We start from the raw sequence: 14,188 nt of genomic DNA, 5'->3' as shown, positions 1-14,188 counted from the left end.
TGCAGTTCATGGGATCACGACTGAGTGACTGAACTGAACTGATTAAAAGAGATAAGGAAAGAGACTACACAATGATCAGGGAATCAATCCAAAAGAAGACATAATAATTATAAATATATATGCGCCCACATAAGTTCAGTTACTCAGTCATGTCCAACTCTTTGCAACTCCATGGACTGCAGCATGCCAGGCTTCTCTGTCCATCATTAATTCCTCGAGCTTGCTCAAACTGATGTCAGTGGAGTCGGTAATGCAATCCAACCATCTCATCCTCTGTCATCCCTTTCTTTTCCTGCCTTCAATCTTTCCCAGAATCACGGTCTTTTCCAAGGAGTCAGTTCTTTGCATCAGGTGACCAAAGTATTGGAGTTTCAGCTTCAGCATCAGTCCTTCCAATGAATATTCAGGACTGATTTTCTTTAGGATTGAATGGATTGACATCCTGGCAGTCCAAGGGTCTCTCAGGTGTCTTGTCCAATACCACAGTTCAAAAGCATCAATTCTTCAGCACTCAGCTTTCTTTATGGTCTAACTCTCACATCCATACATGACCACTGGAAAAGCCGTGGCTTTCACTAAACAGACCTTTGATGGCAAAGTAATGTCTCTCTGCTTTTTCAAATGCTGTCTAGGTTGGTCACAGCCTTTCTTCTGAGGAGCAAGAGTCTTAATTTTGTGGCTGCAGTCACCATGTGCAGTGATTTTGGAGCCCGAGAAAGTAAAGTCTGTCACTTTTTCCATTGTTCCCCCATATGTTTGCATGAAGTGATTGGACCAGATGCCATGATCTTCATTGTTTTGAGTATTGTGTTTTAAGCCAGGTTTTTCACTCTCATCTTTCACTTTCATCAAGAGGTTCTTTAGTTCCTCTCTGCTTTCTGCCATAAGGGTGGTGTCATATGCCTATCTGAGGTTATTGACATTTCTCCCTGCCATATTGATTCCAACTTGAGCTTCTTCCCACCCAACATTTCTCATGATGTAATCTGCATATAAGTTAAATATTCAGGGTGACAATATACAGCCTTGGCATACTCATTTCCCAATTTTGAACCAGTCCATCATTCCATGTAGGTTTCTAACTGTTGCTTCTTGACCTGCATACAGATTTCTCAAGAGGCAGATAAAGCGGTCTGATATTCCCATCTCTTTAAGAATTTTCAATAATTCATTGTGATCCACATAGTCAAAGGCTTTCATGTAGTCAATGAAGCAAAAGTAGATAATTTTCTGGAATTTTCTTGCTTTTTATATTATCCAACAGATGTTGGCAAGTTGATCTCTGGTTCCTCTGCCTTTTCTAAAACCAGCTTGAATGTCAGAATTTCTTGATTCGTGTGCTGTTGAAGCCTAGCTTGGAGAATTTTGAGCATTACTTTGCTAGCATGTGAGAGGAGTGCAATTGTGCAGTAGTTTGAACATTCTTTGGCATTGTCTAACATTGGGATTGGAATGAAAACTGACCTTTTCCAGTCCTGTGGCCACTGCTGAGTTTTCCAAATTTGCTGGCATACTGAGTTCAGCACTTTAGCAGCGGCATCTTTTAGGATTTGAAATGGCTCAACTGGAATTCCATCTCCCCCAATAGCTTTGTTTGTAGTGATGCTTCCTAAGGCCCACTTGACTTCACACTCCAAGATGTCTGACTCTAGGTGAGTGATCACACCATTATGGTTATCTGGGTCATGAAGATCTTTGTTGTATAGTTCTTCTGTGTATTCTTGCCACCTCTTCTTTATATCTTCTGCTTCTGTTAGGTTTATACTGTTTCTGTCCTTTATTGAGCCCATCTTTGCATGACATATTTCCTTGGTATCTCTAATTTTCTTGAAGAGCTCTCTAGTCTTTCCCATTCAATTATTTTCCTTTATTTCTTTGCATTGATCACTTAGAAAAGCTTTCTTATCTCTCCTTTCTTGTTTTTTCTTTATCCCAACATAGGAGCATCTCAATACATAAGGCAAATGCTAACAGTTATAATAGAGGAAATCAACTGTAACACAATAACAGTGGGGGATTGTAATGCCCATTCACACCAATGGACACATCATCCAGACATAAAATTTATAAGGAAACAGAAGACTTAAATAATTTAGCAGATCAGAAGTACCTAATTGCCATTTACAGGATATTTCATCCAAAAGCAATATAATTCACTTTTTCTCAAGTCCACGCGGCACATTCTCCAAGACAGATCACATGTTGGGTCACAAATCAAGCCTTGGTAAATCTGAGAAAATTTATATTTTATCAAGCACTTTTTATCACCACAATGCTATAAGATCAGATATCAATCACAGGAAGCAAAAAAACAAAACAAAACAAAAAATACTGTAAAAAAAACACAAATAAATGAAGGCAAAACAACTTGATTTTAAATAACCAAGAGGTCATGAAGAACTCAAAGAAGGAATATTAATAAAGTGATACCTAGAAAAATTACAATGAAAACATGACAACTCAAAGCCTATGGGATGCAGTAAAAGCAGTGCTAAGAGGGAAGTTTATAACAACACAAGTCTACCCCAAGAAATAAGAAAAACAGCAAATAAACAACCTAACCTTATACCTAAGGCAAGAGAACAAAAACTACCAAAATTAGAGAAAGACATGAAATCATAAAGATCAGAGCAGAAATACATGAAAAAGAAATGACAGAAACAATGTTTTTGTTATTTGTCACCCAGTCATGCCCAACCCTTTGCAATTCCATGGAATGCAGCACACCAGATCTCCCTGTCCCTCGCCATCTCCCAGAGTTTGCCTAGTTTCATGTTCATTGCATCAGTGATGCTACCCAGCCATCTCATCCTCTGACGTCTGCTTCTCCTTCTGCCCTTAATCTTTCCCAGCATCAGGGACTTATCAAGTGAATTGTCTGTTTGCATCAGATGACCAAAATACTGGAGCTTCAGCTTCAGCATCAGTCCTTCCAGGGAATATTCAGGGTTGGTCTCCCCTAAGATTGACTGGTTTGATCTTCTTGCTGTCCAAAGGACTTTCAGGAGTCTTCTCCAGCACCACAGTTTGAAGGCATCAATTCTTTGATGTTCTGCCTTCTTTATGGTCCAGCTCTTACAAACAATAGCAAAGATCAATAAAACTAAAAGTTGGTTCTTTAAGAAGGTAAACAAAATCAACAAACCGTGAGGCAGACTCATGAAGAAAAAAGGGATTAAACTCAAATCAATAAGATTAGAAATGAAAAAGAAGTTACAACATACAATGCAGAACTATAAAGAAACACAAGACTATTATGAGCAACTATAGGCAAATAAAATGGACAGTCTAGAAGAAATGGACAAATTTTTAGAAAAGTACAACCTTCCAAGACTGAACAAGAAAGAAATAAAAATTATGAACAGACTGATCAAGTACTGAAATTGAAACTGTGAGCAAAAATATTCTAACAAACAAATCCCAGGGCCATATGGCTTCACAAATGAATTGTACCAAATGTTTAGAGAAGAACTGACAGCAATCCTGTTCAAACTCTCCCAAAAAATTGCAGAGGAAGGGAAACTCCAAAACTCATTTTCAGTTCAGTTCAGTTCAGTCGCTCAGTCATGTCTGGCTCTTTGCAATCCCATGAACCACAGCACGCCAGGCCTCCCTGTCCATCACCAACTCCCGGAGTCCACCCAAACCCATGTGCATTGAGTTGGTGATGCCATCCAACCATCTCATCCTCTGTCGGCCCCTTCTCCTCCTGCCCTCAATCTTTCCCAGCATCAGGGTCTTTTAAAATGAGTCAACTCTTCGCATCAGGTGGCCAATGTATTGGAGTTTCAGCTTCAACATCAGTCCTACCAGTGAACAACCAGGATTGATCTCCTTTAGGATGGACTGGTTGGATCTCCTTGGAGTCCAAAGGCACTCTCAAGAGTCTTCTCCAACACCACAGTTCAAAAGCATCAATTCTTCAGCACTCAGCTTTCTTTATGGTCTAACTCTCACATCCATACATGACCACTGGAAAAACCCTAGCCTTGACTAGACGGACCTTTGTTGGCAAAGTAATGTCTCTGCTTTTTAATATGCTATCTAGGTTGGTCATAACTTTCCTTTCAAGGAGTAAGTGTCTTTTAATTTCATGGCTGCAATCACCATCTGCAGTGATTTTGGACACCAAAAAAATAAAGTCAGCCACTGTTTCCACTGTTTCCCCATCTATTTGCCATGAAGTGATGGGACTGGATGCCATGATCTTAGTTTTCTGAATGTTGAGCTTTAAGTCAACTTTTTCATTCTCCTCTTTCACTTGAGACCACAATTACCCTGACACCAAAACCAGACAAAGACATCACACACACACACAAAAATTATAGGCCAATATCACTGATGAACGTAGATGTAAGAATCCTCAGCAAAATTCTAGCAAACAGAATTTAACAACACATTAAATGATCATATACCATGAACAAGTGGGGTTTATCCCAGGAATGCAAGGATTCTTCAATATATGCAAAATAATCAATGTGATACATCATATTAACAAATTGAAAAATAAAAACCATATGAATATCTCAATAGATGCAGAGAAAACTTCAACAGAATTCAACACCAATTTATGATAGAAAGGTCTCCAGAAAAGCAGTATAGAAAGAACCTACCTCACCATAATATAGCCATATATAGCAAGCCCACAGCAAACATTATTCTCAATGGTGAAAAACTGAAAATATTTCCTCCAAGATCAGGAACAACACATGGGTTCACACTGTTGTCACTATTATTCAATGTAAGTTTGGAAGTCACAGCCACAGCAGAGAAATAAATGGAACCCAGATTGGAAAAGAAGTAAAACTCTCACCATTTGCATATGACATGAAACCATACATAGAAAGCCCTAAAGATGCCACCAGAAAATTACTAGAATTAATCATTCAATTTAGTAAAGTCACAGGATATAAAATTAATGCACAGAAATTCCTTACCTTCCTATACACTAACAATGAAAACTCAGAGTAATTGAAGAAACAATCTCATTCACCATTGCAACAAAAAGAATAAAATACCCAGTATAAACTTACCCAAAGAGCCAAAAGACCTGTATATACAGAAAACTATAAGACATAGATGAGAGAAATCACAGATGACACAAACAGATGAAGAGATGTATCATGTTTTTGGATTGGAGGAATCAATATTGTAAAGACAGATTCAATGCAATATCTATCAAACTACAAATGCCATTTTTTACAGAACTAGAACAAAAAATTCACAATTTTTATGGGTAATCAAGAAACCCTGAATAGCCAAAGCAATCTTAAGAAGGAGAAACATCTTCTGGAATCCACCTTCCTGACTTCAGATTATACTACAAAGCTGTAGTCATCAAGACAGTTTGGTACTGTAAGAAAACCAGAAATACAGACCAATGGAACAAGACAGAAAGCCCAGAGAGAAACACATGTACCCATGGGCATGTTATCTTTGACAAAGGGGGCAGGAATCACAAATGCCAGAATCTATAAAACTCTTAGAGGACAACATAGGTAGTATACACTTGGACATAAATCACAGAAAGTTCCTCTTTGATTCACCTCCTAGAGCAATGGAAATAAAAACAAAAATAAACAAGTGGGACCTAATTTACCTTAAAAGCTTTGTACAGCAAATGAAACATTAAAAAGATGCAAAAACAACCATCAGAATGGGAAAAATAATTGCAAATGAAGCAACTGACAAACAATTAATCTCCAAAATATATAAGCAACTCATACACTCAGTATCAGAAAAACAAATACTCCAGGCGAAAGAAAGCCAGAATACCTAAATAGATATTTCCCCAAAGAAGACATACTGATGGCCAATAAACACATGAAAAGATGCTCATTATTGCTCATTATTAGAGAAATGCAAATCAAAACTAGAATGAGATATCACCTCACACGAATTGGAATGGCCATCATCAGAAAAACAAACAAACAAACAAACTAACTAACTAACTAACTACAAACAATAAATACTGGAGAGGATGTGGAGAAAAGGGAACCTTCTTGCACTGTTGGTTGGGATGTAAATTGATATAGCCACTCTAGAGGACAGCATGGAGATTCCTTAGTGCCTTGATCTCTTTCATCCAATATTACAACAAATGCAGGTGATTAGGCTAATGCTGTTTGATATAGCAACCTTTTAATCTGTCTTACCCTTGGACTGCAAGGAGATCCAACCAGTCCATCCTAAAGAAGATCAGTCCTGGGTGTTCATTGGAAGGGCTGATGCTGAAGCTGAAACTCTAATACTTTGGCCACCCCATGTGACGAGTTGACTCATTGGAAAAGACCCTGATGCTGGGAGGGATTGGGGGCAGGAGGAGAAGGGGGCGACAGAGGATGAGATGGCTGGATGACATCACCGACTCTATGTACATGAGTTTGAGTAAACTCCTGGAGTTGGTGATGGACAGGGAGGCCTGGCGTGGGTTGCAAAGAGTTGGACACGACTGAACGACTGAACTGAACTGAACTGACACTTGTCATGGATAATTCCATTTTATACCAAATTATTCCCAATAAATTACTACCAATTAACTTTCAACAGAGGCATGAGATGTGGGTGGGAGTGGACAGGAGAAACTTCCCAACATCCATTATTTCATACTGTTTAAGCAACATATATGGTTGACTATATCCACCCACATCTCCTCCTGGGTGACTTTTTTTTTTTTTTCCTCCTTTTTATTTATTTATTTTTTCCAGTGGGTTTCGTCATACATTGATATGAATCAGCCATAGATTTACACATATTCCCCATCCCGATCCCCCCTCCCACCCCCTCTCCACCCAATTCCTCTGGGTCTTCCCAGTGCACCAGGCCCGAGCACTTGTCTCATGCATCCCAACCTGGCTGGTGATCTGTTCACCACAGATAATATATACATGCTGTTCTTTCAAAACCATCCCACCCTCACCTTCTCCCACAGAGTTCAAAGTCTGTTCTGTACTTCTGTGTCTCTTTTTCTGTTTTGCATATAGGTTATCATTACCATCTTTCTAAATTCCATATATGTGTTAGTATGCTGTAATGATCTTTATCTTTCTGGCTTACTTCACTCTGTATAAATGGGCTCCAGTTTCATCCATCTCATTAGAACTGGTTCAAATGAATTCTTTTTAATGGCTGAGTAATATTTCATGGTGTATATGTACCACAGCTTCCTTATCCATTCATCTGCTGATGGGCATCTAGGTTGCTTCCATGTCCTGGCTATTATAAACAGTGCTGGGATGAACATTGGGGTGCACGTGTCTCTTTCAGATCTGGTTTCCTCAGTGTGTATGCCCAGAAGTGGGATTGCTGGGTCATATGGCAGTTCTATTTCCAGTTTTTTAAGAAATCTCCACACTGTTCTCCCTCGAATAGCCAAAGTAATCTTGAGAAAGAAGAATGGAACTGGAGGAATCAACCTGCCTGACTTCAGACTATACTACAAAACCACAGTCATCAAGACAGTATGGTACTGGCACAAAGACAGAAATATAGATCAATGCAACAGAATAGAAAGCCCAGAGATAAATCCACGAACCTATGGACACCTTATCTTTGACAAAGGAGGTAAGGATATACAATGGAAAAAAGACAACCTCTTTAACAAGTGGTGCTGGGATAACTGGTCAACCACTTGTAAAAGAATGAAACTAGAACACTTCCTGGGTGACTTCTGCACTGTGACTACTATTGAACTGCAAGACAAGATTTGAAAATGGTGGTCCTACAGCAGAGAGGTTTCCCTTTTGTATAAATTGACTCATCTGAATGGAGATCAAACCTGTGACCTGTGTCTCAGAACTGTGAGCTATCCACTTTAAGCTAACAAGAGTAAGTACTTGATTATGATAGTCTTGGTATTTGTATACATCATATTATATGATAAAATGGAGATATAAATATTTATTATTTCACAAAAAGATCCAGAATTGGTAGCATTTTCCAAACTTCCCAAACTGGTTGAAACAGAACATTATAATAAAAATAAACAGTCTTATTCTTGAGAGAATAATTGGAATTACAATCTGACTTCAAAAAAATTATTGCTCCAAGTACATAATGGTGTCCCCAATATGAGACCTCTCATACCTAAAATGATCTTATTTTTAAAGTTTAGAATAGATTGCTGGCATAGATGATAAAAACATTACTTAGGTAGAAGTATTAAGGAGAAGTACCTTGTAACTTGCATCCAAAATATAGCTACTTTATTATCATGAAAGTAAAGAAATAGTATCATTTGTTATAAATCTAAGGTAAAAAAGTATATAATATTTATGTAAAGCAGGTACTTGTTAATTTTCTAGAATAAATGCATTTTCATTAGTACTAGGTTTGCTTTTTCTTGTATAAATTTAAAAGAATATCCCCTGGTCACCTGGGTAAATGCTTTCAATAAATTGTCAAGAAAAAAAGCAGGACTTGTAAATGTACAATCAGTATAATCCCAGTATTGCTGGATATATGTAATATGCAGAATAAATGACTGGAACTAGATATACTAATATGTTAAGAATGATTATTATTAGGGGCTGGAAATGCATGTATTCTTTCTTAAAAATTAATTTATTTTAATTGGAGGATAATTGGTTTACAATATTGTGATAGTTTTTGCTATGCTTTTCTTTTATCTGTATTTTCTAAAATGTCTACAATGAACATGTATTATCTTTATAATATGATATAAACAAGAAATGAAAACTAGTCTCAAAGTGTTTGAAAAGCATCATTCAATTTTATAACATACTCAACCATTGATTTGTTTTTTAAATATATTTGAGAGGGAGGTGGGAGGGGGGATTGGGATGGGGAATACATGTAAATCCATGGCTGATTCATGTCAACGTATGACAAAAACCACTACAATATTGTAAAGTAATTAGCCCCCAACTAATAAAAATAAATGAAAAAAAATAACAAAAAAATATATATATTTGTAATCATTCCCATTCATTTTTATAAAATCAAAGGATTTCACCACCTTAAGCCAATGTTTTTGCAGATATGAGAAAGACTTGGGTCATTTGAAGAGCCTTCAAGCATTCTTGAAAATGTATCAGCTGGGAAAGAAAACTGAAGATGTGCTTTTGAAGCTCATCCCTTGCCCTCCCCCATTTGATAACATGAAAAGTTTTAACTGGCATAAGACTTTAACCAAAAAAGTATGGGTGTATTTCATCCAAATTAAAATCATATTAAACCAGTGTCAAAGAGAGCTAAAAGTTCAATGCAACATTGCCATTTAAAAAGAATGTTGTAAAAATAGCATTCTTTGTTTAAACTGTGGTTTTTTACTTGCTGACTTTACCATTTGAATATACTATCATGGATAAATTTATTGTCTATTATTGAATATTCCCTCTATTCCACTGGTGTTGGAGTAATTCTCTGTTATGTGAAGTCAATTAAGGATGATACATATGTCAGCTAGGGAATCATCCAAATTTCCATTTGAGCACTTCAGGTTCTCCTTTCTCTGCCTCCAAATACCTTATTATTCTCTTCATTTTTTAGTCTTTTTATCAGAACTTTATCTTTGGGAGGAAAAATTTATCTGTAGAAAAATAAACATTGAAAGAAAGAGATGTTTCTATTAGCTGGAAATCATTTATTGCCTCTATAAAAGTTTAAATAAAAACTCTACAAAAAGTTCACATTACTGTCCAATATGGTTTTAACATGATATGGTTTCAGAGGTAGTGCCAGTAAAATGGGACACAAAATACTAAAAGAAATATGCAAGTTAATGCAAAATAAAATTTCAATGTCAAACAATACATACTCAGTACACTTTAATGGAGCAATCAATATATTTCCATGAAAAAATCACTTTATTCTCTTTTATCCCTCAGCAAATATGCTCTTAATAAAGGTTTGTTTGGGGCAATGGTATGTTGACTGTAGGCTCACACGTTAGTAGCCTCCTCCATTTTAACACCACAGAGCATAGCTTGGTGAAGAGCATGATACAGTGCTGTCTGCCAAGGATAATACCAGCTTCAAAAATAAACCTTTTTATTAATCACTTAGACATAATGGTACTAAGAACTCCCTTCAAAAGCTAACCTATCAGAATTTGGCATTTTTTGGATGTGAATGAAAATCTAATGTTTGTTAAAAAAATATAATATATATATATATATACATATGTATATGTATATATATATATATATAATATTCCTTGTGTACTATCACTGCAATATGGAGGAAGGAAGGAGTTTTCAGAATTCTTAAATATGATCATAAGCTATCAGGCCAAGATGAAGAAACTATTCCTTGGACATGGGCTGATTACTTCATCTTCCTTAAAAAGGTGCAACAAAGTAAATTTTCAAGCCTAGAATTATTTTAAATATACCACTTATGTTTTCTCATACAAACTTACATACTGCTGACTGAAAGTGCCTTAAAATAGATATTACTGTCTGAAGAAATTACCTGTTCGACATTTTTTGAGGTCTTTGTAATATATAGAGCACAGGATGTGACTGGCCTGTGGCATTTTCTTCCTCAACAATAACATTTCTATCACAAAATTTCTATGGTAGTACAAAAGTCCTGCTGTTGATAACTGATCTTACAACAAAATATCCTTAAATTCCATGAAAAGGCTAATTTTCTTGCAATGTTTTCCTTGCATGTGCTAATTTTCCTATTCTCCAGGGTAACTGCAGTTCTCATTTTCTTGGGACTAATTTTAGCTTTGTTGAAATGAGAAAGGTTACTTTAGGTTCTTTTTTAAAAATACACACTTTGAAAAGTGCTCTCAGCTACACATTTCCTGTTTAGAAACTGGTTGGCTATCCTAAGCCAGGGTTTCCCTGGTGGTTCATTGGTAAAGAACCAACCTTCTAATGCAGGAGACATGGGTTTGAAAAGATCTCCTGGGCCAGAAAGATCTGCTGGAGAAAGAAATGGCAACCCACTCCAGTATTATTGTCTGGGAAATCCCATGGACAGAGGAGCCTGGTGGGCTATAGTACATGGGGTTACAAAAGAGCTGGACATGACTTACCAACTAAATAACAACAATCCTAACCCAACAGCAGACATCAAAGGGTAGTGAACAGAAAAAAAGAAAGTCGTTTTCCTTTTTTTTTTTTCATTTTTGGCCTCTGTCTTTGTGAGAGATAGTATGGCTTCAGATAGGTTGTTCATTATGGTTTCAAAGCCTTAAAGAAAGAAACACTAGTTGTTTTCTCCTCCCAGTCATGAAGATGTTCACAAAGCAGTCCATAAACTGATATTTTCCTGCTCTGAATTGTCTCAAAACATTCTAATCTATACGTGTGAAAATTCATTTCTTCATAATAGATTTTAATATTTAACATTTGAATGTTTTTCAAAATCTATGGTATATAATTTCATCCTGCCAATGTTGTTTTTCTGGATACAATATATTTCCTTTGGTTCCTGCTACAAAAAATGCTGAAGCACAAATGTCAATACAAAAGGATTCCTAAGTGTACTGTTATGATTTATGCAGTTTCTTTTTTAATATAACTTTAAACAGGGACAATGGAATCATCTACACTTCCTCTCAAAGTTGTAGATTAGGATTCCTTCCAGGAATCATACCTAGCAAAAATCTTTGAATCTATTAAAATTTCAACTTCCATAATTTTTATTTATATTCCTGAAAAAGTGAAAATAAGCAATTTATTCTGAAGTTTACAGCTTGCTGAGGAGTAGAAATCCAATGTCCCTATTGGAGGAGTTCAATAAATATTTTTTTTGATTTATTGACTAGTTGCTGAGGTGTGACAAGTTTAATCCACAGACTTGAAAGATGTATGAGAGAATCACCTCTTTTTACTTCATAGCAAGAACTAAATAATAAGGGGTTTAAATTGAAGCAGGAAAAATCAGTCTAAAGATAACCTCAACAACTAATAAAAAGTCCTAAGAGAGACTTGAAGGCCTTGAATTTGTCCATGTTGCCTTAAGACATGGTTTCTAAGTTTGCTGTATATAGTAGGAACTTTTTATCTCATAGGGGAATTAGTGTGACTGATAAATTTAAACTTAGTATCCCAGGTTCCATTACTCAGCCCTCTTTTCTCTGAATGGAATTTGACTTGTCAACAAGGTATACTAAACATTGTTTAAAAAGAACTATACGGCTCTCAGCTAAAAGGGAGCATACCTAACAACTGAAATATTTCTGCTAACAAAGAACCATAATAGTAGAATGGCAGCGATATTAAATCAAACAAATAGCTGACAAAGTGAAAGATTATCAATGAACCTTAGTTATTTGTGTGTGGGGGAGGGGTATTTCAAGGTCAAAGACATCTATGACTGCCTTTCTGTATTCATAAGTTGGCATCTGTGAATTCCAAGATCAAAATTGGCTTTACTTACAAATTACAAAAATATCTGACATAGAAACTTGATGGCCAAAAGCACCATCTAGCTATTTCATTAATCTTTTAGGTATAGATAGTAATTTAACCATATCATACAGTTCTACACTGCCAACTCACAAATATGTGATACTGTGTGCACAGGGAGAAACTAGCATTTTCCCTTCTATGGGCCTTGGTAATGCTGTCTGGTACCCTGGAAGGGAAGGTCTGCAAAAAATTGTGTGGTGCCATCTGGTACCTACTAATAGAACAACTGGGTAGCATGCTCGTTTTAGGAGTGTGCTCATAGAATAGTATTCAGGAAATTCAGAGAACTGTGATTTACAACCAAAGTGGTATAATTCTTTTGGGTATTATCCTTGGCTGATAACTCTGTACAAGCCTCATATGGAAATGAGGTAAATTTAGTGGCAAAGCTCAGTGACTAGATTAAAGAAAGGGAAACTCAGTGGCTTACCTTGACTTTCCATTTCATAAAATCTAAGAACTGAAAAAAATATTATGATGATGGTGATAAACTTATAATACTTGTGCAACATTTCATCTAACTTAGTTATACAAATTTAGTAGTAGAATGTGAATCTTATTAATATTTGTCACTTGCAGCAAGAAAGAGTTCCCATTAAGATGAATCTTTTACAACATTTGGTTTCTATACACTTAACAATTTATTTGACTTCATGTTGATTAAATTACTTTTCCATAATGCTCTTCCTCCTCCCCCCAAATATTTGGGTTAATAATAGAAGAATATCAATATTTTGCAATTATATACTAGCAATCACTTCAATTTTCAATCATTAGCTTACGTCAAATTCTCACAGGAGTTTAAAAATGAACCCCAAGATTTATCTAGGTTAAAACCTTTTTAATGTTTTGTTTTCAATTTTCAGTCTACTTTCCTGAGTAAAAGTGTATCTGGATGACAGGAAAAGGAGAGAGGAAGAAAGATGTAATGGTTACAAAAACACGACTAGTCAAGCTTCAGTAACTTGATAAGCTGTGTTGAAATATCTTTTTGTGTCTCTGGTCAAAACTATTACTAAAACTAATATTCATCTATAAAACAAACAAACAAAAAAAGACCTTTCAGTAATTAGGCATTATGCATTTCATAGCTAAACTGCTCAAAATTAAATACATTTTCCTCCAGAGTTCCATCAGTTTGGGAAAAAACTCTCAAACAATGCTTTTAAATTTTACATACTTTTTTTCTGTACCATCTGTGCCATTTTGCACCACAGCCATTATATCTCATTCATCCTTCACAGAATACATTGTTTCAGCAATATATTTTTCCAACTAAAGAATTTCGGGGCAGCACAATGCAACTATCTTGAAATGCATACCTGTTGGATAGCCAAAAGGCTGTATCATATATCCCTCCCCCACCCCAATCACAAACTGTCTGAGGCATTTTTCTCTGATAAAGAAGACACACTGAATGAGGTATCATCAGGCTCCGGCGAGGCATGATTGAAATCCATCTCTTCTAATTCAGGAGGTAAATCTGACAGCAATGCCTGAGTCAGAAAAATCAATTGTTTTGAATTAGTATTTGGACATATTTTTCCAACTTTATAGTTGTGGTCCTTTCACATTGATTTACAGATTTAAAGAAAGGAGCATTTCTCTCTCAGAACCTTATACAACACCTTATCTAAGAGAAAAATTCTTCATATACTATTAAGGAAGTAATAAAATACTAGATCTTGAGAGTGTGGATTATGTAGAGTGCAACCTTGGATGAACAGGGAATAAGGAGAGAAATGAGCAACTACTCTGAACCAAATGCTCTGAAATGTCTGAGATAAATGATTTTC

The 14,188-nt window shown here is 36.0% G+C and overlaps 1 protein-coding gene across 1 annotated transcript in view; it reads right to left on the bottom strand.

Moving 5' to 3' along the window:
* Positions 1 to 13,220: 13,220 nt before the first annotated feature.
* Positions 13,221 to 14,188, bottom strand: part of HDX (highly divergent homeobox) — a 211,601-nt gene continuing 210,633 nt past the window's right edge. The window contains exon 10 of the mRNA XM_043459917.1: positions 13,221 to 13,888. Within this exon, the coding sequence (XP_043315852.1) occupies positions 13,763 to 13,888 (126 nt within the window). The 3' untranslated portion in view covers positions 13,221 to 13,762. The remainder of the gene's footprint in view (positions 13,889 to 14,188) is intronic.

Source organism: Cervus canadensis, chromosome X (genome assembly GCF_019320065.1).
Source record: "Cervus canadensis isolate Bull #8, Minnesota chromosome X, ASM1932006v1, whole genome shotgun sequence".
Classification (NCBI taxonomy): Eukaryota; Metazoa; Chordata; class Mammalia; order Artiodactyla; family Cervidae; genus Cervus; species Cervus canadensis.
This window is presented reverse-complemented; position numbering and strand designations above follow the sequence as displayed.